This window comes from Martes martes, assembly GCF_963455335.1.
Source record: "Martes martes genome assembly, chromosome: 12".
Lineage (NCBI taxonomy): Eukaryota > Metazoa > Chordata > Mammalia > Carnivora > Mustelidae > Martes > Martes martes.
The window spans coordinates 6,706,653-6,733,269 of record NC_137900.1 but is presented as its reverse complement, the minus strand read 5'-3'; the positions used below and the strand labels follow the sequence as shown (position 1 = coordinate 6,733,269).

General features: G+C 47.2%; 1 protein-coding gene across 1 annotated transcript in view; it reads right to left on the bottom strand.

Moving 5' to 3' along the window:
• GLIS3 (GLIS family zinc finger 3) overlaps window positions 1–26,617 on the bottom strand; it is a gene marked incomplete at both ends in the record, with an annotated part of 427,960 nt that overhangs the window by 39,353 nt on the left and 361,990 nt on the right. The window contains 2 exons of the mRNA XM_080820268.1: window positions 3,504–3,672; window positions 22,899–23,043. Coding sequence (XP_080676394.1) covers window positions 3,504–3,672; window positions 22,899–23,043 — 314 coding nt within the window. The remainder of the gene's footprint in view (window positions 1–3,503; window positions 3,673–22,898; window positions 23,044–26,617) is intronic.

The following is a 26,617-nucleotide window of genomic DNA, read 5'->3' as shown; positions in this document are numbered from 1 at the left end:
TGTTTCATGTCACCTCCTCCCCAAACCTGATCGGAAGAGATAACCTTCCATCGACTTGCCCAGTCCAGTTGGGCTGGCAAAGGAATGGGCCACATGCCTGGTGGGGAGAGCACAGCCCAGGGCAAAGCCACAGGCATGAGCAGGTCCATTTCATCACCCGGCCATGTCAAGTACCGTTACCTTCCTCCCCTTCTCCTCCCCTTTTAACCTTCCATGACGACCTACATTATCAACCACTGTCATCATTTAACAACACCCTCTGGCTTCTCAACCTCAGTCTCCAGGCCTGGCCAGAGTTGCCTGCCTTCAGGCTATGCCACATGCGAGGCGTGTCGCCCGTGTGGCTCATCTACCCTTAACTCCCCACGGGGCGCAAGCAGAGGCTCAGAGGAGTAAAGGATCACCACATCCTCTGTGTGAGGCTCCTGATGAGAAGGAGATGTCTGTTGGAGAGGAAAAGAGCAGGCACGTCCCAACTCTGGAACACCCTGCAAAATAAATGTTCTGAGTCTTCAGAAATTGTCAATGTCATGAAAGATGATGATGATGATGATGATGGTGATGGCGGTGGTGGTGGTAACTTTTTAAAAACTGGGAAACTTCATCAGATTCAAGAAGACTACCAAGAAATGGGAACTGGTATCTTATTAAATCCTGGATCAAAAGAAAGGAAAGAAAAGAAAAGGAAAAAAAAAAAAAAAAAAGGAAACTAGCTATAAGGAGCATTAATTATACAATCGAGGAAATTTCAGTATTGACTGCGTGTTAGATAATGCTTTATTGATGTTAAATTTCCGGAGCGTGATAATTACATTGTGATTATGCAGGAGAATGTCCTTCTTAGGCGATCCTTCCCAAAGTAATTAGGGCTAAAGCTCAATGATATTCACAACAATCTCTGAGTGTTCAGAAACAACGGGAAACAAACAAAGGCTCTCTCAAGTCGGGGAGAGGGAGAAAGAGGAGGAAAAACAGCAACAGTGGGTGAACGCGGATGTGGGGTGTATGGGTGTTTCCTCTATTATTCTTGTAGTTTTTTTATACGTTACAAGCTTCCAAAGATGGAATTGAAAAAAATTAAAATTATAAGCTAAGATAAAATGTTAAAAACACACAAACCCAAGCAGCAAGAGCACATTCAGCAACCGCCGGAGCTGCGCTTTGAACGTGGGGCGTGTGGCGGGTAGTTCTTAACGCGGTCACAGCTAAAGTCTTTTTCTATCTTCATTCCTTTAACGGGTGAGTGCAAAAAGGAGACATGCAGATTGCTTTTCTGCGGTGTCCTTGTAAACAGAGTATTAATGAGTGTTAATAAGAAGATGGATGAAGGAGAGGCTCAAGTGAGAGCTTCTTAGCTTCTTGACCTTGTGGTGACCTTCACGACCTCGTGGAGTACGACTCTCAGCCAGGCAGAAGGAAACGAGAGGATGATTAGCCCATGGCTAATGCCACTTAAAACCCGGCTCCAAAGTTAATAAAACGCTAAAATGAATAAGCTCATCCCAACCTTAAGAAATACGTCAGATAATAGGCAGGACTGTCCGCCCCGAGTGTCTGTGAACTTAGGAGATGGTTACCACTTGCCCTGCTCTGCTGATGGAGCGTGGGGGAGGAGGCTAGGAGCTGGCGGCTTTTGGCCACGTAGGCAGAATGGTTGCGAGAGGTCTAACGTCTTCCGATCCACACTCTGATGGGCTGTTAGACACATCTACATGGATGGTTTATAGCCACCTACAACCCCAGCCCTGAAGTCCGTGTATTACCATTCTTTCTCTCCCGCTCTTCCTCCTCCTAAACTACTCCCTTTGCTTCTGTTAATGGCACACTTTCCCATCCAGTCTAGAGTTGTAACTCCCAAATAAATTTGGCCCTTCCCCTTCACTCCATAAATACATTAATAATTAGCAATTCTCCCGCACAACAACCCCTCACCTTAGTTCAGGTCCTCATACTACTCCCAAGGACTCCTACAATAACCTCTGTTTTGTTCTCTCTACCGTCTGTCCCTGCTCCCGGCCTCGATGACTCTGTCGTCTTGTCGCCTGAGTCCCTTCTCTATAATGACAATCTGACGTGTCTCTCTCCTCCCAAGTGGGGTATATGGTTCCACATATGGAATCACAAGTGTTTCTTCACTTTCGGTAAGAGGTAAATCCCTTGGGATAAAATACATGGTTCCACGCAAGCCAACCCGCTCTTACCCGACTTCCACTGTCGGGTCCACTGTCCCACTGTCCCACTGTCCACCCCTGTCCACCCTGAGTGATGGCACCTGAGCTTCTTGGAACCTCCTTCCATGCGTGTCCTTGTCCCTCTTATGTCTTGTATGTGTCCCTCTGGCTGCCTTGGATGCCGCTCCCCATTTATCCATCTGGGAAGTCTTAACCTTCCTTCCACGCCTAGATCACCCTTTCTTCCCCTCACTCCCTGAGGCAGAATTAGGGACGTCCTCCCCAGGCTCCTGTGGCATCTTGATTACATCATTTATCCAAACAGCATCACTACCCTTTTTTATACATCTGTCTGTCTTCATCCACTAAATCCTAAGGACAGCACCATGTTTTCATAATCTTGACATCTCTAGCACCTGGAGCAGCGTCTGACACATAGTACTCAAAAAATGTATTAAACAAACAGATGTATTAACAAGTAAAGAGGAGGCATAAGTTAAAAAATATATGGTTTATCAAACTTAAAAACCATATATATATTTTTTTTACTTATTTAAATACTCATAGATCAGACCAACACCAATGAAACCACAGATTGCTCGTTGAAATTCAAGATTGAAAACCTTCCTTCCTGCTGCCCACTCAACCCATTCTCATGTCCTAGGACTCTAGGATCGCACAGGGGTCCCCACAAGACCTTTTTTCCCTGTGGGCGTCTGGGACCTACATAGGTCAGTTCAAGCCTGCAACACGTGAGGAGGAGAAGAAAAGGAGCCACATGCTGTCCACACCACCGGACGATTGGGCAATCCAAAGACAGGCCGAAATGTCAAGATTTAAAACTTTTCTCCCAAAAACTCTCTATGAGGGTGGTTTCAATGTAGAATGGCTGGCGAACAGCCCCTGGCTGGTCACCCACACAAAATCCTGTGCCCTCTTAGAGTATACTCTCAAGCTGATATTGATCTTGGTGCCGAAGGTGCCATTTGCATCTGGAAAGCGTTTCCGCCTCTGCAGACACTGCCTTCCGGCTGAGTCACCAGAATAAACTGTGGGAAGGTGGGAAAGATGGGAATTTGGACAGGTTTTCCCAGCATCAGACACTTTGGCTGGTGACCACCAGTATCTTCTCAGCATTTCCCCGGGGAAAGTAAGACAGATAATGAAATATTTGAGCCACGTGCTTTGTCGTGTGCACTTTCAACATGTCACCTTTGGATAACTCAACCCAGCCGATGGATTATTAATCAAATTCAGCAACAGTCAAAAGACTTCCTCGCACCGGGAAGTTGAGTGGCGAACACCTATTAGAAGAGAGACAGATGGCCTTACCTCTCGGCCCCCGCATCCACAGCTGCGAGTGGAGGTAACTGGGAGGCGGGGTTGTGGGGGCTCCCCTGCACATTCTGTCCCGGAGAAGGGTGGCCGATGGCGTGTGGGGGAGGCACGGCCCCGGCAGCTGCTCCGCTTCGGCTTGAATGATTGCTGGAGAAGATGGAGGCTGCAATCGAGGGAGAACAGGCGTCAGACCGCACGGGCTTTACACCCTGGAGGCTGACAGCAAGGGTGCTTTAGGGGCTCGTTTGTGGTTCTCTTGGTGGCTTTGGGGGAACAGTGCTCCACTCAGTGGATATACACAGCTTTTGTTTTCAGGGTGGGACAGGTTCCTGGGCTCCTGTGCCTTTCGTGCTGCTCGCTGCCCCCCTCCCCACCAACACTCCTGGTCTGACTCGTCCCCTGCCTGCACACCATACAATCAGTTGATCGTGTCGTGTCTGCATCTGGGCGAGGGTCTCAGAGTTAGCATTGCTCAGTCGCAGAGACACTGCTGACCCCGAAGGGCATAACACGGGCTGTCTGCCTCTTCTCCTGGCTGCAGCGAGCCTCCGTGGGTCACGCTGCCTCTCTCTCTGTCGCGGCTAAATCAGAGTAATGAGAATATCGTCTCCTGGTCCTCGTACCAGTGTAGGAGCCGACACCCTCTGAACCTCAGGGTCTAACTGAGCCCGGCCGTTTCCCTGATGGTGTGATGGATGGACACACTCCGTCTCCATCAACGATGACCCCACGTCTGGCACCACAGAACATGAAAAGGGGCCCCAAACACAGCTCTGGACCCCCCACTCCTCCACCACACACACCCACACACACACACACACACACACTGTTGTCTACTACAACAGAGTGAGTTAGAGCCACACTCGTAGGGGCAGCCTAGCCTTTGAGAACTGTACGTGACCTCAAACTTAAATATGTGCCCATTTAGATCATCTAATTGGTACAATGTCACAAAAGAGACGGGGCTTGTCACTTTCCGAGTCTATCACTATCAGAGAGGCTCTCAGTGTCTGGGACCTACTCAGCACACGTCTCATTATGCTGCGATCACAGCAGCAGCGTTGCGCCGACTCTCTTCAACTTCCCTCCCTGTACGAACCGGTGCCGAGCTTTATACCCATCTCTGCTCTTTTTGAACTTACTCTACTGATGTCAAAGTATAAATGGATCTAAAAAAAATAAAATAAAAGGCATCAGGTTCAGGATTAAGAAGCAGCAGCCACATAATCAAAGAGATTGGAGGGTTTAAAAGTTCAGGGAGCGCTGCTTTTAGACCAGTCCCACTCTTTCCAACCTCTCCCGGAGAGCACGGATACCCCACATGACCCAGCCCCCCAAAGCTTCATCCGACCGAACAAGAGTTCAAGTACTTAAAGGAACACGTGAGGAAGCAGAATTACCATCTTCCCGCTCAAAATCTACTGACAAGGATGTGCTCCGATGTGAAGGGTTTATTTCGGGTAAGTTGGTGCAGTGTCAGGTTAACTCTTGTCCTCGGAAGCCCGTGTCCTCCATGGCCCTCCGAGACCTGCAGAGGCGGTGAGACTAGAAAGTGCTTACTCGCTCAGAAAGGCACCTCGGGCCGTCAGGGCGAGGGGGGTCAGGCTCCAGAAAAGTTGCACGTTTGCACACTGACTAGCGTCACCTTATGAATCACTACCCTCATTTGCGCTCAGCTCACTCAGGCAACCACAATTCTGCTTGTATTCCAGATAATAATTTTACCTCGGGGAGAGGGCTGTTTGGATTGACTGCGGTGGTAGTTTCAATGCTGGTGTTTGTCAGCGTGGAGCTGGCTGTTTTAGACCTGATTCCGGAAACTAATGGAATAATAAGAGGTCACAGAGACACTGTGGAAAAGTGGCTCTTTTTCTTTCTGCCTTAGTGCAGCAACGTGAGCTCTCCTTTTTATCCTGTTGTAGATGCCGAATGCACCCCTTGCTTGCTTTCCCCTGGAGGTATTTTTGCGTGCGTGTGTGTGTGTGTGTGTGTGTGTGTGTGTGTGTGTTCCTGACAAGGGAACCACTGCCTCTGTTGTGTCCATTCCCATGGGCAACAGGGACTCTCTGGTGTGTGTGCTCTGAGATCTACTCTATGGTTCAGTAGAAAATGGGGTGTTTCCAGAGGTCTCCATGAGCTGTACCGGCTACAATTTTGCATTAGCTGCGGGGAAATACTGGGGAGGGAAATCTGGCATTGTTTGCAGCCTGCCACGCCCTGCAAGGCTGAAAGGCCTGGTTAAGGGCCTCTCCTTCATCCTATTTAGTAGCCGGGACCAACCGTCTGCCATCCCTCCAGCCCTCCATCCGTCCGTCCATCCTCTAACCATTATTTTTTTAACCCAGTATTTATTAAGTGCTTACTACATGCTAGCCGCTCTAGTCCCCACCCTTGGGGAAGCTGCAGTCTAGTGGGCGACACAGACCTCTAGACACTCTTTCTATCAAATTCCGAATCTGCCAGGAGATACCATTCAGTGGTGACCTGAGTGCTTTAACACCCCGTCTCATCTGTGACCCCACACTGTGCCCTCAGCTCTGGTCAAGTCAGACAGCCGGGCACGCTGCCACCACAGCACAGCAGCGGACCCCGTGCTTCCGACAGTAACGTCCTCTACCTTCCTCTACTCGCTTGAATCATTCTGTTCTGTGTGGTCACCTATGTTCTCTGACTCCTCTCTCGGCAGCCAACTATTCTACAAGTATCTATGGAGGACGTACTATGTGGCAGATGCTGAGCGAGGTCCTAGGATAGACAAGGGAACAAGATTCCCCTGGTGCTTACTCTCTCCAACAGCATCATTCATGTTTGGTGAAGTAAAGAAGGACGGACACAATCTAAAAGCCAATGGAGACCGTCTTGGGCCCAATGAGTAGGAAAGGAACAGAAAGGAACATTTATCTACCAAATCCTCTTCCTTCTTGGTCAAAGGTGTCCCCATCTAGGGTGTTACTTCTCCCACACAAGTAGGTAGGTGTAGCTGAGTGGCTAAGGTTCCCACAGATGCCCAATACCTGGGAATCAAAGAAGCCCCAGGGTAGAAAGCCAGAGATCCATGGTACAGGGGAGGGGAAGGGCTTCTGAGTTATATTTGCTGCCATATATGATGGTTACCAGAGCAACGGCTGTTGGGAGGACTAGGCGGCAGAGAGGGTACGAGGTGGGCCATAAGAGGTGTATGATACAGGGAAGAAGTCTCCGGAACCTGCCCTCCAGTTGCACTGAGGTCAAGTGCTGCCTGCCCTACAGTCAAACCCACAACAGCAGCCCTATCTTCCACTGCTAAAGCTGGTGGATGGTATTGAAACCGGCAGTGACCCTGTGACTGGGGACCCCAAGAGGATAAGAAAGGATGGGTGTTAGGGTTCAATTCAAAGTCTGAATTTGTAAAATATACAGAACAGTTTCTTATGTTGGCTGAAAGAAATCACCTGTGTGCAAAATGGAACCCAGGACTTGCCCCTGTTTCCCAAGAGATGGGATGAGAAGCACAGGATGAAACCTCTCCTGGTGAGGTCACCTAGTAGAAACTCATAGTTCAGTGTCTACATAAAGGACTTTGCATGCAGTCCTGGGCAAGACTCCTGCTTGTGGGTATTGCCTGCAGCCCCTAAAACCACCAGAGACTTAGAGGAGATAAAAACAGAGCCTGGTGTCCCAACATTCATCCAACCCCATGTCACATACCCTTGTGCTATAATGGACAAAACTCAGGGATGAGAGAACTGGGGCTTGGAAGCATTGCCCTTAGCCTCAACCTGAGATCCACATTTCTCAGGGACTGTCCCTTTGGCACAGGAAAGGCGTCTCCTACCTACACTGACTTCTAAGAATTTCCAGCTGTATCATTCATACATCCAGGATTCCATCTTCGTGTAGTCTAAGAATATCCATTCACTCATCCATCCATCCATCCATCCATTCATTCATTCAAACAATTTTCCAGCCCCTACTCCCCATGGAGCAGGTTCTGGTCTCAATGTTTGAAGTCAAGTCTCTGCTGACTTCACCCAGAATGCCCAACACAACACATGCTTCCAGACAAATGCTCGAGCTCTGCCGAGTGATTTTTTTAACTTCCAGAAGAAAATCTCCACATCAGAGTGCAACGGTAAAGTCATTTACAAAAAGGAAACATTTCCTTCCATATACACTCAACCAAAGTGGCGTACAACGAGGCCTATCAATCAAAGCATAGGGAAAGAAACTGATCCCTCTAGAATCAGAGCAATATTGACAAAATATTTGTGATCAAATCACCCGGTGCACACAGGCTGCCCACAGGGGTGGCCTTCATTGTCTGGTGTCACCCCAGGGGTTCGTGCCGTTTTTGAGGCTGGACGAGAGCTTTTAGGTGAACCTCCAGACGGCGCTGATGACCGGCAGCTGGAACAACGGATTAGGCCGAGGAACATATTGGAAATTCTTATTGCTTTTGTGATTAAGAGATGGTGGGCTCCCCGGGGAAATAAAAGCCTGGTCTTGAGATGGATTCGTGAGCCCTGCTTTCAGCGGAGGACAGGGGGCTGGCCTCCCTGACACTTCGGGTTTCCTCTCTGGAGCACAGCTCACTGCGGTCCCCCACCCGTCTCCTGCAGGGGGAGGTGTGAGTAACTCAGCGCGGCTTTATAGTTTCAACAGAGCAGTACGGGCTGGTCTGTGTGGTCCCCGGAGGCCATCTCCCCAGCTCCCAGGACCAGGGCATTTGAGGCTTGAACCTTTAACTCGTTCAGGTTAATCTGGGTTAATAAACAGCTCTCTCTCTATCCAAATGAAGACAATCTATGTACCTTTCTAGGGGTGTAGACGAGATACCCGGGGACACGTCAGCTGTCGGGTACTCACTGTATGAATGGAGGCAGGCGAGGTGTGTTCCCCAGAAGAGCCTACCTGTTTCAAGCCCTCTCCCAAGGCCAGAGAAGGCTACCCTGGTCACTGCTTGGCGACTACTGTCTCATCACTCTAGAGGGCAGGGTGGAGGACCTCCCTCGTCAGGTGAGGGATATGGAAAAAGCCAACTAGAGGGCATACGCCGGTTGAAAGCAGGATGGACAGTTAGAGTCCTGCTTTCCAAGTTTTCCCTTGCAAACCGATCCCCAGGAACAGATACCGATTCTGAGTCACCAGGTCTTAGAGGCAGGGAGTGCTGAGCTTCTGAGCTCGTATCCAACTTCCCCAAGTCCCTGGGCTGCTGAGGCTGCCGATCTGGGGATCGCACCTGGAGCCGCAGGTGCTGGGCCATTTCGCAGGTGCATTTCATCTTCTTGCTGCCCTCTACCTCAGGACCAAGTGAACATTTATTGAGTAATTTGCAGACCTTTCCTCGTTTTACTGATGAGCAACCTGAAGCCTCACTGGGCTCCTGATGAGGGTACCTGGCCTGGGTCCCGTGGCTGGTAAGCTGTTGGGCTGGGACCCAAACCCAGGAAGACAAATAGCAGATCCCATGCCCCTAACCAGCCCACTATATTGCCTCTCGGACAAGGGCAGATTCAAGAGAAGGCCTGAGAGTGGACACTGCACACTCCATTTGCAAAGACTGGGGTCCTGAGGCATTCTTCCCTCACACACACGATGCACATGGCTAGCTTCAGCTACCCAAAGTCTGGTTAGAATGCCAAAAGCATATTCCCATGTCCATTCCTGCCCATCCTAGAAGCCCTGAGGTGACCTCAGCACGGCTGAGAGAAATTTTCCAGCTCTGAAAATTAACTCAGGCAACAAGTTAATGAAATTATTTGGTTTGGAAAACAAACAGCTGGGGGGAAATGTGCTTTTTCCCAAATAAAGATTTCAGATGCTTGTCAGAGACATATCGATCTACTGGTGGGAAGGAAGGAAAGCAGGGAGGGGGTATCCGTGAGCAAGCAGACATACACACCTGTTACTGCAAGTGACCACAGTGTGGCGGGCTAAAAAAGGCCACCACCTCCGTCAGTCATGCACTAGGCCGAGATTTGCTTGCAGATCGGGTGTGTCTGGGCATGGATGGCACATATGCGTTTGGCATCTTTCACAATTGCTTAAGAAGCCGTGGCCATTGTAGCGGGCCTGCTCTCTTAGGAGAAGGGGAATGAGTTTTCCCCGCGGACTGTGAACTCACTTACAGTGAGTGCTGGGGTAACGCCAGGACCCTGAGAAATGGTGGGGAGTGCTCGGCAGCTGGTAGGCGGGAGGAGGTGGGCATTCAGCTCTCATCCTTCCCGCAGTGTTTCCGGGTCTGGGCACAGAGGGCGCGGCTAAGCAGCGAAGCCAGGCTCCGCTGGCTTCCACAGAGATATTAAAAAGAATTAGCTTTCCGTGCGAATGGAAATGGTGAGGTTGACCTTGTGTCTGCCTCCCCTCTCCGTGCCCCTGCGCACCCCCTAGGAGGAATCTGAACCTGGGGAAGGAGTTAAGAAACAGCTGAATGGCAACGGGAACGTGAACTCCTCCGGCCTCCCTGGAAGTTGGGCACCCGAGAGAGACCGGCATCAGACCGGTTGTTTGGAGAACGAAGCACCTACAATGGGAATGAGATGGAACTCGGTGTGAGTCCGAGTTTTACCAACGCCCAGCAGTGTGTCTTGGGCAAGTCACTTAACCTAAGCGCAGTTTCTTCATCTTAAATAAGGAGACTACCTCGCAGTATGATGAGAAGATCGTATAATATATGCAAACACGCAGCACAGTGCCTGGACCACAATTTAGTGCTTGATAAACCACAGACACTGTTCTTTACCTATTTATAATTATTCTCACCAACAGGATATAAAACTCAGGCTTAATTTGCTCCCACCCGAGTCCGGCCTCCTACCTAGAGACGCACATACACGTAACCTGGGGATTGGGCTCGCTTTAAAATGCGGACCAGCATGTAGTCATGCTCTCTGATAGTAAGCACTGTTTGCTCGATCTTTCTAATGCAGGTTGCTGTAGAGTGTGGAGGGTCCGTGAAAGAATCCTCACAGGGTTAAAATGTCCTTTGTTTTACACGGGTAATATGCACCTCTGAGTTACAACCCACACCGCCTTTGCTTTTGATTTAAAAAACACCACCGTCGGGGCGCCAGGGTGGCTCAGTGGTTAGGCCACTGCCTTTGGCTCAGGTCATGATCTCAGGGTCCTGGGATTGAGTCCCGCATCGGGCTCTCTGCTTGGTGGGGAGCCTGCTTCCTCCTTTCTCTCTCTTTCTCTCTCTGCCTGCCTCTCTGCCTACTTGTGATCTCTCTCTGTCAAATAAATAAATAAAATCTTAAAAAAAAAAAAACACCACCGTCATTTTCATGCACGACTGCGCCTCGTTAAGGAGTGAAAATGGGCTGTTACTAGAATGTCAACACAATTGTCCCTCTTGAAGCTCAGTTTATCTTGCAGTATTTTTACATTTTCAGCCCTTTGTTTTATTTGTTTCTCCAAGAGCCTGAAGATGGGCCGCGGTTAGTTTTCAGAATTCAAAAAAAACCCCTTCCCTGCCGTCATTGTGAAGGACTCGGCCAGCGCTGTGGGGCGACGGGAGGTTTGCTCCCCAACAGTGGAAATCTGGGCCATGGTACTTTCTGCGGTTCTTTGCGTTTCACACACGGAGAACAATTAAATTGTGCTGCTGTTCAAGGGAAAATGCTCTCACGGCCCAAATGCACGAACCAGGGAGAAGTTTCCAGCGCGGGAAAGGCCCCATCCACTGGAGAAGGGCAGAGATGCGGCAGATACTCCTGGCCTGGTTGCTGGTGAGGGTGAGAAGAAGGGCTTGGTTCCCCGTCTCTCCCCTCCCAGGCTCCTGTGGGCATCCCCCCCCTCCCTGCCCCCCACTGGCGAGAGGCAGCATCCCACATTCCAGCCAGCATTAGGGAAGGGGGAGGCTTCTGAAGGGTTCCCAGAGTCATCTCTCTAATCTTTCTCTCCTCCTGGAGGCATGAATAATTTTAATATTGCCAATCCCTAAAATTCTATTCTTCCCGGCTGTCTTTTTTCCCTCCTCCCTCTTTGCGGTGTGGATTATCCAGCAGTACTGATAAGAGGATAATGAAACAATCCCTTCTCAACCGGCTCGGGTGGCTGTCAGAATAAAATGACACCATCCGTACATCCTTGACATGCTACCCCAAGCTAATTGATGGCAAACAATGGTAACTGTCACCTGTGCACTAAGACAAAGAAAACATACTCGTGTCACCTGATGGGAGAGCTACCTGGCAACCGATGAACAAATGTATTAGAAAGACGTTCTATTACGGTAAGAGAGGGTACATCTCCGAAGAACATGCCTATTAACTTTGAGCTTAAGAGCGTTGCTGTTCACTGGGGAACAGAAATAAATAAGGTAAAATGAGAATTTATTGATGTCTGGACAGTTACATGAATATTCAGGTTCCCTTACAAATAGATATTCCCACATGAGCTCCAGACTTCCATGTAGGCTGCCCAATTACACTTCCACATCATGCCGCTGGATTTACAGCCAGGGAAGAAGTTATTAGTATTTGGAAGAGGACTCATGCTTACATGGGATGCACTGTGATACAGCTAGCAGATGATGGCTGATGTCATCCACGTCGATGCCAAAGGTTACCGCCAGACATTCTGAAATACCAGGTGTAATTAACTGCATGGAGCGGAGGCTCCTGAAACAGCTGCATTTCAGGACAAAGACATTTTGTTACGAGTAGAATGGTGTCATCTGGCAGCTCGCTCCACTTCTCTGGGACCAACATTTCATGCAGCCCCTCTCGGGTCTTCCCAGACAATGCCTGACTTATCTAACCTCAGATCTCATACCTTATCTTTCTTCCTTCACCTCCCAACCCACTTACTCACAGAGAGTTCGTTACAAAGCCAGTCAGGAGGGTGACAGGAACAAACAGGACCCGCCAGAAACCCAGTACTGCCACCGTGTGTTATGTTATCCCGCATGTTGAGCAGGGCGGGAGGGCGGAAAGAGACATCAAAGATGGCGCAGGTGGGGACAACCTTTCCGGGAAGCTCTTGCGGGATGCTCCTCATCTCCACTTCTGGAATGAAGTCTGATTTGGCCACAAAAACCAGTTTTAGTAAAAAATACTGGTTCCTCCAAGTCCCCGTTTTCCAATCCTTAGATACCTCCTGCCTGTACCTTCGTGACCACAAAAGAGGTGTCCTCACTTTCAGATGCTACAGGACAACCCCACCTACTCAACTTCCATGTGATTATTTCTTCTTCCCCTTCCCCTATCTCCTCCTCCTCTTCCTCTTCTCCCCCTCCTCCTCTTCCTTCTCTTCTTCTCCTTCTCCTTTTCTTTTTTTTTTTTTTTTAAAGATTTTATTTATTTGACAGACTGAGATCACAAGTAGGCAGAGAGGCAGGCAGAGAGAGAAGAGGAAGCAGGCTCCCTGCTGAGTGGAGAGCCCGATGTGGGGCTCGATCCCAGGACCCTGAGATCATGACCTGAGCCGAAGGCAGAGACTTAACCCACTGAGCCACCCAGGCACCCCTCTCCTTCTCCTTTTAAAGTAGGCCCCATTGGACACCAGGGTGGCTCACTTGGTTAAGTGACTGCCTTGGGCTCAGGTCATGATCCTGGAGTCCTGGTTGAGTCCTGCACTGGGCTCCTCGCTGAGCATGGAGTCTGCTTCTCCCTCTAACCCTTCCCCTCCTCATGCTCTCTCTCTCTTGTCTCCCTCAAATAAATAAAATCTTAAAAAAAAAAAAAAAGCAGGCCCCTTGCCCAGCCTGGGGCTTGAACTCACCACTGAGGGATGGAGAGCTGCACGCTCTACCCACTGAGCCAACCAGGCGCCCTTCCATGCGATTTTTGAAATCATTTCACAGAGGAGACTTCTTGGAAACAAGCATGGAACACATACAGCCAATCCAATTTTTAATGCAATATTCTTCTGGCCAACCCAACAGTTGATTTATCAACTCTGAGCTCTCCCGAGAGACCTCTCTCCCTTTCCCCACTCAGTGAAACAGCCCCTTTGGGGAATTGTGCTATTAGCGGGGAACCAAAGTGCGCACTGACCCCTGGCTCTGGGCAAAGCTGCCCAGATGATGAAGGTGGACTTAATGGGACCCCAGAGGAGCCCTGACCTCTTTTTTCTGTACTTTGCCCACGTAGTGGAGGATTTTCTTACTTTGCCTTCAGCTGCCTAGGGTTGCCTCTTAGTTTACTCTCAGGAGAGATAGGCTCTGAGAAGTCCTTCACATGTTATCATGAATTATGCTCATTTACAACCTTTCTTAAGGAGTTTAAAAGCTTTCCTCCGCCTGTGGGATGGAAGGTTCAGTCTTCAGTTGCGTGAATTTCAAGCACCCTTATTGTTGGGTAGAAAGTACACTTTAGCATCCTCCCTATGCTCCATCTTTTACAATTTTGCTTTTCTCCTGGGCACTAGTGGGTATGTCGACAAATGGCCTGAATCTCAAAAAACAGAATCCTTGATAGTCAAGGGTTTGAGCCTCTTCTCTTTTTAGGTAAAACAGACATAAGCAGAATCAAACCGTGGTCGTTCTCTGTGCTGTCCCTGCCGGCCCTGGGCTCACCGTAACTAGAATGGAGTCGGCCTGACTTCTGGTAGCTTCGTCCCGAGAGGCAGCCACATCAGTGCGGGCTCGTCTCCCACCGCAGCACGAGGCCGCCTCTGCAGATATCTGCTGACAGCGTGAAGACTTTCATGGTAATAACTCCATCCGGGAGTCACTACATTTGGGCTTCCATAAACTACGGGAGGGAAGACGGGGTGCTGTGCAACAGGCAGTTTAGTAAGTGGTTTGGATCCCTTCTATAGAAACATCTCTGCTGGGACTTGTTTTAAATACTGGGCCTTATAAAACTCCTTGCAAACCCATGGGCTAGAAGTATTTGCTAAATCTAAATCTAAAATGAAATGGGGAGGGGCACCTGGGTGGCTCAGTTGGTTAGGCGACTGCCATCGGCTTGGCTCATGATCCTGGAGTCCCGGGATTGAGTCCTGCGTCGGGTTCCCTGCTCGGCGGGGAGTCTGCTTCTCCCACTGACCTTTCTCCACTCATGTTCTCTCTCTCATTTTCTCTCTCTCTCTCAAATAAATAAATAAAATCTTAAAAAAAAATGTTATGGGGATCAAAGAGCCTGTATGTATTGGTAGACCTTTATCTTATTTTTTAAAGATTTATTTATTATTGGGGGGGGGTAAAGAGTGGGGGGGAGGGTCTCAAACAGAGTCCCTGCCTGGCACTGAGTCTGACCTGGGGCTCCACCCCACAACCCCAAGATTGTGACTGGAGCCAAAACCAGGAATCGGATGTTCGGCTGACTGAGCCACCCAGGCGCCCCCGTATCGGCAGACTTTTGAAACACAATGTGAATTACAGAAACTAAATTTGAGGTAAGCAAATGGTCAAGAATACTTTTCTAGATGCCCAGGGATTATTTTGAGATCAAGTGCATGGCCTGGAGAGTCTATTTATGAAGTGACATCAGAAGGAACCAAGGCTTTGCCTCGGCAGGGCTGACCAGGGATGGTGTAAAACTGTGTAGGGTGAGGCCATTGGTCCTGCTTCTTCCTTCCTCCACCCAAGTCCCTGCTGATCAGACCCTCTTTTCACCCAGCCCCTGGGCACTCTGTATGAGCAGTCCGCGTGGATCCAAAATGTTGGGTTCACAGATCTGAAAATGGGTCTGAGAAGAGCGGAGTTCTGAGTTCACTTCCTGACTTGAATTCTTCTCAAAAGGATCACGTGATCTCAGGACAGTGACTTCTGAACCCCAAGTGGCAGCTCCCAGCACTAAAAGGAAGGCAGAGAAGGGGTTCCAGTCTCTGTCACAGACACAGACTGAGTCTGGGAGCGATTCTCTAAGTGTTTAAGCAAAGAGGAAGGAAAAGAGAAAGGAGCCCCTGCTGCAGGGAGTGCACCCAGCTCTCCCGCGCCGTCTCCCTTCATTCCCGAGTCGGTCCTCGGAGCCGCTCTTCTTACCACCGATTCATGGAAGAGAAATAAGCTCCCCAGGGCCGAGAGCCAGGACCGGAGCTCAGACCGAGCGCCGCATCTTTCCTGCCATTGCACACTACCTCTAAAATAAACATGAATAAACGGAAAAAAACTATCTTTGAATTAAAAAAAACAATTCTTCTCAAGACACAGTTTGACGTTGTGATTCTAGGGGCTTCTAATTTCAACTGCTCTTTCATTAGAGACCTCCAGGGCGTTTCCTTGACCTAGAAATGCTACGTGAACGACTAAATATGCTGATCAAACCGCCCGCTTGTTCAGGCTTCCGTGCGGTCCCCAGTTCTCGCAGGGGCGTGATGGCTGATTTCAGGCACCTGTTCCCTCTCTCCTTCACAAACTGCAGCAGACATTGTCCTGGCATTTGGATAAAAGCAACAAGAACAACTAACAGATGCTGAACACTTGCTGTGTGCTGAGGACGACTGCAAACGCTCGGGATGGCATTGAACCCGGCGACTGACCTCAGGGAGAGAGAAATGAATTTTAGTTGGAGAAGAAGGAACATTCCCACCTATTAATGTCCCATCTGAGCACACAGCGGCCACCCAGGCGGTCAGAGGTATTGTCTAAAACAGGGCCAACAACAGCACCTAAGAGAAGAGAGTACTAAACACGGGTTGGTGCAGCTCCCACCCCAAACGGCCTCAGAACTGCACACCTAGGGACCGTACATCATTACCGGCCGCACAACATCTTCAGGGGCGGCTGGCGCATTATAGCCTTTCATTTCTCAGAAAAGGTGACGCGCATCCCCGTGGGCCAGTGGGAGAAACAAGTTCCTCCACATGCCAAGGACAGTCATCCCCCTTTTCCTCTGAAGAGCGAACACACAGCCCGCTTTCTGCAGCGCCTCGGAGAAGGGGGAAGAGGACTCCCCCGGACTCCCCGGCGGAGGCTGCGGTGAAGACGGTGGGTCCACAGCCTCCTAGGGGCACGGGGCACATTCGCAGCGCTGCTGCCGGGGCAGACGCCGGACGCGAGCCGCGGAATTCACGGACAGACACCAGGGCTGGAGCTGAAGGGGGGGACCAGGCGGCTGTCAGGAACCTGTCAGGAAAGCCAGTGCAGCCGCCACACTTCCTAGGAAAAGGGGGTGACGATGCTGAGGGGGAAGCTGTACCTTCTGAGGCATCGGTGCCAGCCAGTAAGGAGGCCTTGCTGCCTCGAGCCGTGGCCAGGCCCCCGACAGGGACAGGCCACCCTCCGACGCTCCGCAAGATGCGCTAGACGCCGGCCCTCGGCCACCGGGAATGAAATCAGGTCCACGATGCCCTCTTCAGCCAGTGCCTGCGACATGCTTTCCTTTCCCCGTTAAGAGTGAAACACGACAAATACTATCCAAGCTAATTCAGTCACGTCCTTCCCTTCTGAGTTTTACGCTACTCACGTTTATTTTCAGGGTGAAGATAAGCGTCCAAAAAATGAACTTTCACCGTGTGAACGACAAGCACCCTGAAAACGCCCACTTCCCTTTTTCCTTCGTTCTTCACGGGAAAGACACATCTACCTCTTCCTCCCTTTCCTTGGAAGGTCAGTTCCGTGGAAGCAGAAGGTAAGGACTCTGGACCCAGAAGGCTGGCCCATAACCTCCTAATCGCAAAACAATTAGCTCCTCATTCCAGAAATTCTGTCCTGAATTCTCTGTCTTGCCACCTGTTTCCCAAGACCTGCTTGTGGCCTACTTCGAAGTACATGCAGCCCTTCTCGCTCCTGTCCGAATGCCGGCAAAATAACACAAAAGGAGAACAGAAGAAATAATAGTGCAAAGACAACCACGACTTTGCTCAACGGGTACAGAGCTACAGCCGGCCCAGCTTCACTACTTTCTTCTCCTCCACGAGGTGTGGAACTATTTTTGCTCATCCACAGAAAAATATTTTTACGGCAAAAACCTGTACATATTATAAAACTGAATAATGCAGCTTAATCTTGCGTGAAAAACTAACATGAATGCAAGGAAGTAAGTGGATATGGGAAATTGAAGCACCAAATTAAGCAGCTTGCAAACATAGAAAGTCATTAACATTAGCTGCCTACATATGAATGTGGCCTGTGCTGGCTGGGAATCACAATTTGAATTTTCTTCAGTTGGGTAGTTACAAGATCTCACTCTTAATCAAAATATGAGTAATGAGTAACGAGTGGGGGGAGTATTAATGAGTAATGGTCGGGGGAGATGAGCTTAATATCCATTGATAGGTTTTCTGTAATGAGAAACAGAAATATATACTACGGGGCAATTTTCCCCCACTATTTGATTGTTTTATTATCTTTGTAAGTATTTAATTATAAGTACCAGAGTAATATAATTCTATTTCTCATTGTAAATATAGGGCATATTAGCTATAACATTATGTTGTCTTCTGTGGACAGATTTCCATCATGTGGTTTTCACATATAGATTTTGCTCCAATTTTCCAATTATTATATGTTTAAACTTCACCTTCATTAAGGTATAGTTGACTGTAACATATTTTCAAGTGTACATCGTGGCGATTTGATATACTATCTAGATGTGAAAGGTCCCTCTCCCCCATCTAGTTAATTATGGGCAATTCTTATTGTAACTCCCACCTGTCACAACCAAGATCATGTTTTGCTGGAACATTCCCACATTTTATGATCCAGAGCAGTAGTTTTCAAAGTGTGTTTCCTGGGGCAGCAGCAACTAGTGTCACCTTAGAATTTATTAAAGATCCCTGGCAGAAATTCAAATTCTTAGGACTAGCCCAGATGTCCTGAATCAGAAATTCTGGGAGTGGGGCTCAGCAACCTGCATTTTCCCAGATTTTCCAGGTGATACGATGCACACGAATGGACTGGCTCAGAGCCATGAGGGCGAAATCTAGAGGTTAAGGCTATTGGTGTCTGCAACTGAGAAGAGCAGGGCTTGATGCTGCTCTTACTATTTTCTTTTTTTAAAAAGATTTTGTTTATTTATTTTTTAGAGAGAGAGTGCGAGCATGAGAAGGAGGAAAGCCAGAGGAAGAGGGAAAAGCTGACCTCTCGCTGAGAAGGGGCCAGACAACGGGGCTCGACCTCACGACCCTGAGATCATGACCTGAGCGGAACCCGAGAGTCAGATGCTTAACTGACTGAGCCACCCAACCCCCCCCCAACCCCCCGAATTCCCAATCCAACTTGATAGATGAACCACAGATGTAAGGGACGTGAAGAAAAATACGAGATTCTGACAAGCAGTTCAAAGCAATGTCAGAAGGAACATGGGAAATATATGGCCAAATGTTTCCCTTTAAATCACTTCTGCAAGCCCAGTGTCCACCTCCTTCTGGCCACCACCAGTTCCAAGTCCTTTTGTCCCTTTTTCACCTCTGGTGAATTCTTAGCAAATCACTGCTTTTGAAGATCATGCAAGTAATATCTGTTGCATTTTTTATAATGTTCTATGCCTGCTTTTATAGAGTTCATGTTATTAGATCTTCACAATTCTGTAAAGTTTAACCTACTGGGAAATTTCTGTGTCAATTTAGAACCTTCTAATAAAGTCCCTAAGTTAACAACCACTGTTTGCAAGTAGACTGTATGAGACACTTTTATATAACATTATTTCTAACCCCTACAACTCGGCAAGCTGCCCCAAGATAGCAAATGTATTCAACTTAAGAATATAGAAAATGTATTAAAACATAGACCATAAATTGCATTAAAATGCAACATTAACTATTTCATGAAGTATGTTAAATCTTGCATAGATTTAATATGGTGCTATTTATTATAAAATGTGATGATATTGTGAGAGAGAAGGCTTCATTCCCCAGTAATGAGGGTGAGTGGAAGGGAAGGACAATGTAAGACTTCAAAAATTCCTGCCCTAAAAAGGGTCTTTGTTGTTTTTCTACAATTCTCTGTAATATGAGCGTTACACTTATACTTTCTCCCGAAAAATCTAACGTTACATTCAAAATAAAAATAGTTCAATAGAACTCGCAAGTTCTAAAACATGATAATTATTTTATAACTGAAAACAAGTGGTACCAATAAAACCCCCCCATTCTTGTGCATTTCCTTGTTCCAGCTGCACGAGCTGCCCACTCGACAGGTGGTTTCTGTGGGACTCGAACATCTCAACCACACCGGCCTCTATGTTGTCTTCATGGCTAAGGCCACTTGCAGAGGTCATGGTTTACTGAATCCATAGATAGTTCTGTTTGGGGGGAGCCGTGAGTTTTGCGACCACCCGTGGGACAGATCCTCTCCCATACGGCATTCTTCGTTAGCGACACTCTCACGGTATTACAGACTCACTTGCTTATGCTCGTCTGCTCATTAGTTGACTGAGGAAGCTGACAAGACCTTCCTCACAGGCACTAAGCCTCCAAAGAGGCCATCTTGATCTATTGACTGTGAACTACTTCTCCCTCAGATGATCAGAGAAATCACCCAAATTTACAGGCTAGTTGGGGGCATTATCTAGATATCTAGGGTACAGAACTTCTGAACAAAAGGGCAGAAAGTGTAAGTGAGCCGTCCCTGAGAAGTGCTCCTCCTTGTCCCAGCCTTTCTATTAGGTCACCAAATTGCTCTCCAGGTAGCTCAGGATCGGGTCTGGGGAGCCCTGGGATTTTCAGAATAGTAGGCAAGTAAACGCCTCAATGTAAAGTAGCCCTCAGTGCGGCCTCAAGTGATGTTTTTAGCTGCTTGAACCCGGAGCCTTGTCTTCCTTCCACAGAAATACAGGTCTTTTCTGGCAACCCTTCCTAATCAAATTCTGTCTCATCAACTGAAAACGGTCTCCGTAAGGGAAGTCAGCATGGTAGGAGACTTGTAAGATTTGTGTGTGTCAGAAATGACACCTTCCCTCTTCTTCCTAGTGCTCTGCAAACCCTCCCTTTCTTGGAATCTCACAAACTGTTGTTTACTAACCCACTAAAAATGTCCATTTCAAAACCGTGACTTCTTCAAACTACGAGTCTTCAGTCGTGTGGTTTCTAAAATGTCTTAGTGCCCACTGTGAACCTGCTTCTGATCCTACAACCACACGGACTCAATGGGTTTCCGACCAAATATTTTTATGATAAATCAATTTACTAGCACTTAGAAGTATAAGTGCTTGACAATCATTAAACAAATATTTTCTTGACTTTGTGTCACAGAAGGTAAAAGGAATGGCTCCAAGCACTCCTACCATTCAGCCAACTCTTAATCTTTGTCAAATTGCCTTAACACCTCAGAGTTCACATTTAACTAATTGATGAACAGCTTCATTTCCTTTGGCATCTTTCACTGTCTGGCTTCTTTCCATAGGTCTCTGGTACAGGTCCGAAACCCGTAGAAACATGCACGTGCATTTCTAGAACTTTAGAAGGAAGGTTTAACATGTTTTTGTTTTATAGTTTTTCCTCCTGCTTGGTTCTGCTCTGGGTTTGCTGTGTACTCAGCAAAACAGAGGACTTAATCAATTTTTCAAAAAGGCAAGAACAAAGAAAGTGAAATAGGACCCGAGGGAGAGAGGAAAGAAGAGAGAAGAAGGCAAGATAAACTTTCAGCTACACACTGACTCGAGAAGTAAAATTCCAAGAACAGAGTTCAAGAGCATGGCCACCTGCCTGCTTCAAATGTTCCCAGAATCACAGAAAATTCCAGGCACTCTGAAGACGCTCTCTTGACACTGTGACAGCACAGGCTCCTCGCCCGTTGTGGCAGCTTGCCTGCTGCGGCTGGAGGTGCGAAGCTAAGAGCCCATCATCGTTTTGAAGACCCAATACAGAAAAAAAAGTGTCGTGAACAAAAAAAAGGAAATCTGTCCGGACTGACAAAGCTGGTTCAACCTAAAAAAGGGGGGGGGGGGGACAACACTGCCAGCCGTACGAAGCACGCACCAAGAGAAGCGTGACTCCTAAGTTCTGAAAGTCAGCTACACACACAGCGAAGGTACTAACGTTTTCCACAGATAGAGACAGCCATGCTTCCCAAACCCATTTCCAAGTGGGAGTGCGGCGAGCCTAGCCCATTACGAGACACCACCTACATTAGACGTCGGGCTGTTTTTTAATCAAGTCTGGTTAACTTGGACTCTTAACTGCCGGGTACCAGGTCATTAGGAAGATCACAGATTTCTGGACTGAAGTAACCAGGGAAATGCTGTATAGACTGCTGTAAACCGATTGTTAATTAAATGTGCGAGAATAAGTGTTCACATATCAAATATTTGGCAAATCAAACAGACATATGTGCAAACAAAAACGAGTCACGCTTTCTCATGTATATATCTAATACAAAATATTTACGTGAGTTGATAACATTGTGCTTTGGTCTATCTCATGTGTATGTACCTGCACCCCAAACCTCTGTAAGATGTGGTCTGCCCTTCTCCTAGGGTTTCAAAAGGCAGAGGCTTGCTTTTCTCTAAGAGAAAGTACCTGGAGCAACTCACCAGTGGGACAACATTAAGGATGTCTTGACAGACCCTCTCAAAATATTTGCCTACAGCCCTTTCCCCTGCTTTCAGATCAGCTGAGAACTGGAAAGTTAAAAAAGTTACAGAAGCACAGCTTTTTCTATTCCGGTGTTATGCATCAATAACTTCTTAATTCTCTATGGCTTATTAGTACCTTTAAAAAGAGGGAAAAAAACCCAGTTTGCTGCCAAAACGTGGCTCTGGGAATCAGATGGGGGTAGCAGGGGGACCTGCGATCCACAGACAATAGAAAATCCCCATCGTCTGGAGTGTGGAGCTGGTGGGACTTTTGCTTTCATATTCATAGCATGACAGTAAGAGCTTTCCATATGTGAGGATGACAACCAATTATGTTTGCACAAGTACAGAATCATTATAGAGAGTGGAAAATGGACAAAAATCTGGGCTAACAGAGTAAACGAAAAAAAAATAACTTCCTTATTGCATATTAATCCTTTCCTATTTTTCATTACATAGGTGAAATTTTCCAAATATAGAGTCACCTGTTCTTCAAACGTGGGCAGAAGGACACTGGTCTGGGAGTGCCTTCCCCTCCCCCCACCCAGTAGCTGACAAACCCTTCTTACAAGGTGGCTGACTGATGTGAGACTTTTCTTAGAGACCTGGGGCTTCCTTTTGAAATGCAAACATGACAATAACTGTTCCATTAAGAAATCCACATGCAGCCTGTTACTTGAGTAAGGGGGAAACATTTCCTTTGGGTCTCAATCAAGTTAATAAATTTAAGATACCTGGGAGAGCTGGGCACACTGGACTTTTGGCAGAAGCCCAGAACTACAAGAGCTAATGCATTATTTTACTGTGTCTCTTTAGGAGAAAAAACAGTCTTCTGCCAACTCAGCTCAGGAATCAGATGGGAAGTGGGGAGGGGGCAACTTGTAGCTCGTTGAGAAAGCAAACTACAGATGATCTTAGGAGGACTGTTCTCATGTGAGCATTCCCTTGAGCCAGAGCGAAGGGCCTGGGAGGGGACAGCTGATGCGGCCTCTGCTGTGGTTACCTGGATAGAGGTCAGGCCCCGGCCCGGGGGAGCATCCCACCGCCCCGTCAGCAGCAGCGTCGTGCGGGGAGGGGGCCGACTGCAGGGGCTGCACGGTGAGGCAGTCCGAGAGCAGGTCGGGGTGGAGTTCTGCGCTGGACCGCAACTAAGAGACGGAGAAAACAGAAGACATGTGAGAAAGGAAAGCTGTCCCTCGGAGGACTTCCGGGGACGGCGTCATGTGCTAAGGTTCAATGCAATGCAATTCACAAGTATTTATTAAGCAACAGTGGTGGGTCAGGCATTGGGCTTCACAGAGAGTCAATGATGGTGACTTCGCCAATCCTGATAACACCTGGCAGGGATTCCAGAAAACGCAGCTGGAGAAGGACTGGACTCCAGTCTTTGAAGTTTCTACTTCTGGGAACCCAGTTTCCTATTATGCTTCCTTTTATTTGCTCTGTATCTAATCGGAGCTTGTAGTGATAACAAAAACAAATTCAAGACTATTCGGTCCAGATTCGAAAGTGCTTTTTTTTTTTAAATATTTTATTTATTTATTTGACAGACAGAGATCACAAGTAGGTAGAGAGGCAGCCAGAGAGAGAGGGGGAAGGAGGCTCCCTGCTGAGCAGAGAGCCTGATGTGGGGCTTGATCCCAGGACCCTGAGATCATGACCTGAGCCGAAGGCAGAGGCTTAACCCACTGAGCCACGAGGGGCCCCCGAAGGAGCATTTAAAATACAGACATAGGACGAGGAAAATATCTTGGAGATAACTGAGAAATAACCATTGAGATCTGGTGCCTATAGATTGTACATGAGAGGAAAATACACAGGTTAAGTTTTTAAATACGACAGAGCATAATTAAAAGCAAAACTCATGTCATTAGCAGCAACAAAAACCCAACAGTAAGTTAGCTGAAAAAAAAAAGCCCGACCTAATTTAGATCTTCATTTTATCACAGTAACAAAATAATTCTTTATATATTAAAGAGTTTCATGTAAGAAAAAAAATCAAGCCGTAAAAATGTAAGAATAAAGAATAGACCAGATTTATCTGATTTCCTTATGAAAAAGAATTCTGAGTGTAATTTGAATGGGGAAAAATCGTAATGAGAGGTTTAGGTGTAGAAAAATATCAACCTTCTGCTTCCATAAAAACATAATACCTTAAAAATATAGAACAATACCTGTTACAGATACTGCAAATAGTTAGCGTCTCCAGCACTTCAAGAGAGCATATGAATTGATTTTGCTTTTACCCAGACAAACCTGAACCTTCAGCTGCATGGCTGGCGCACACTGGCTCACCCAACGAGGACTCATGGAGCGTCAGATGCTCCTCCAGGCTCTAGGACTACTGTGGTACAGAACGTCTACTCTGGAGGGGAGGCAGCCCGTGAGCACCTATAGTACCCCATGTCGGCGGCAGCTGACGCTGTGGGCAAGCACAGAGCAGGGCAGGGAGACGGGTGCAAGAGGAGGGAAAATGACCTTAGGCGGAGGGGCTGGAGGCCTCTTGGAGAGGACTCTTGTAAAGAGCTTGGAAAGGAGGGAGGGCAGGAGTCCTGCAGATTCGTGGGGGCAGGAGCCCACCAGTCCCACGGTGTACCTGGATGGTCAGAGAAGAAATAAGACCAGAGTGGGCCAAGCCTGGGGCCTGGAGAAGAGAAACAAGATGGAAGCAGTGATGTGGGGTGGGGGGGGTACGTTCCTTAGAACCAGGAAAGGGCGGACCAGATCACTGCAGGCTCTTAGAAGCCTGGAAATGACCTAGTGAGGGAGGTGGGACTGCCTCACTGTGCAGCCCTTGATACGAAGAAAAAGATTTTTAAAAGGAGCAATATAAATGAGCATAAAGGATGTTCAGCACACTTGCAAGGAAATGCAATGTCAAAACTTTAAAAAACCTTATCAGACTAACAAAACTTTTAAAAAAGAAGGAGTGGTAGTGAAGGTACAGTGAGAGAGGCATTCATAAATGTTGTTGGAAGGAGTATACTTTCCAGCACAAACTTTCTAGATGGTATCTGGGAATACTTATTCAAGAAGCATAACTGAGATCATTTTATCTTAGAATCTGTCTTAAGGAAATAGCCAGAGAGGTGAAGGAAGATTTATACCCGATTTTTTAATAATACGCAGCATTATTTGTAGCAATATTCATAATTAGGGAACATTATTTAAGGGTCCCCGACTAAGGCTAATAAATGATCTTACACCAATTTGATGGACTCTTAGTCAACCATTAAACTGAAGCCCATGGAGATAAAAGGAAAACACAAAATTTTATATATATATATATACATATATATATATATTTAATGATCATTACATAAAGCACAGAGACAAAATAAGGTAAGGAAGTATAAAATCCAATTTTAAAACTCATTTTTGTTCCCAGCAGCAATATTATCCCTTTTTTTAAATCCTTTCCTCTGCTTTCCATATTTTCTACATTCCAATGATGTGTTGGAGTTGGCTTGCACCCATCCAAGAGTGCCATCCGCGTGTATCTTTCCCAAATTCCCCATGCAACGATGTCAAACTGAGAGCCTGAAATTGGTCATGATGAGAATATTTCCACCTTAGAAACTGGCAAATGCTACAAATTGGGCTTTTTTCATCTGGAGAGTCAGTGGTTAACTACACCAGCACTGTACAGACAATGACTGTGAGTGACCCATACATACTATGATCACAGAGAAAACAAGACACACACACACAACATCAGTAAGTTACTACTCCATAACTTTAGCATTTCTTGGATCCCAACAAGCTCCGTAAAGAGACAAACACATGTCCAGGTCTTAGTCCAAGAATACGAAAATGGCATAGTGACCCCAAGCATTAGAGAAAGAGCATTTAACACATGTTCATGAACTAGCCATAATTACATTATAATTTCCTCAGCTTTGCCACATTGCGATCTCTGACCAAGACCATCTGAATTAATGGCTAACCCTCTCAGGGCTTTTGGAAGGTATGTTTGTTATTTTGGTACTAACCTAACACATGCCGCGTAAGAGAAACTGGAAAAAAATCAAGGCTTCGAATGAGTTCTGGTGATCACTTTTAATTTATATTTCGTTGTTACAATGTGATCTGGGGCCCATATGTTCTACTGAGCATAGACATGAATGTCTCTCTGCTTTCTATTACTCTAGGGTTTTATAGTTATCAGTACTGATGCTGTCTTTCCAAGGAATTTCATGGCCATGGACACTCTCAGAGTCAAAAGCAGACAACTTTTCCTTAGCTTCAACAACTATTCATGGTTCCTAAGAGGGTGATTCCATACGACTTTGTGGGGAGCGTTAATTTGGTTTTCTCTGGGATTAGGCATGGTTCTAGAAAGTGCTTCTTAAATCAAACAAGCCTTGGGAAACTTATGTATAATTTCCAAAGGCAGGCCATATGCATAAAAATGCAGTAATGATGTGTAAGTTCAGTATTATCCTCTCTGGCCCAGATTATTAGACTAGGAAAGGGCCTTCCAGAACATTTACGGCTCTTAAACATTCTCAAGTCCAGGAATTATCTAAAGGGCGAGGCAGGGAGATACAGAAGGATCTCCTGGGAGGGATGTCCTTCCATATAATAGTTTTATATCTGGAGTAAGAAACCCAACTATTTATATACAACAAATTACATAATGTATGTTTCACCATCTTCTTAGCTGCTAGGAATGTAAAGAAGATAGAATGAAATTTTCCCAATAGGGGATGATCTCTAACT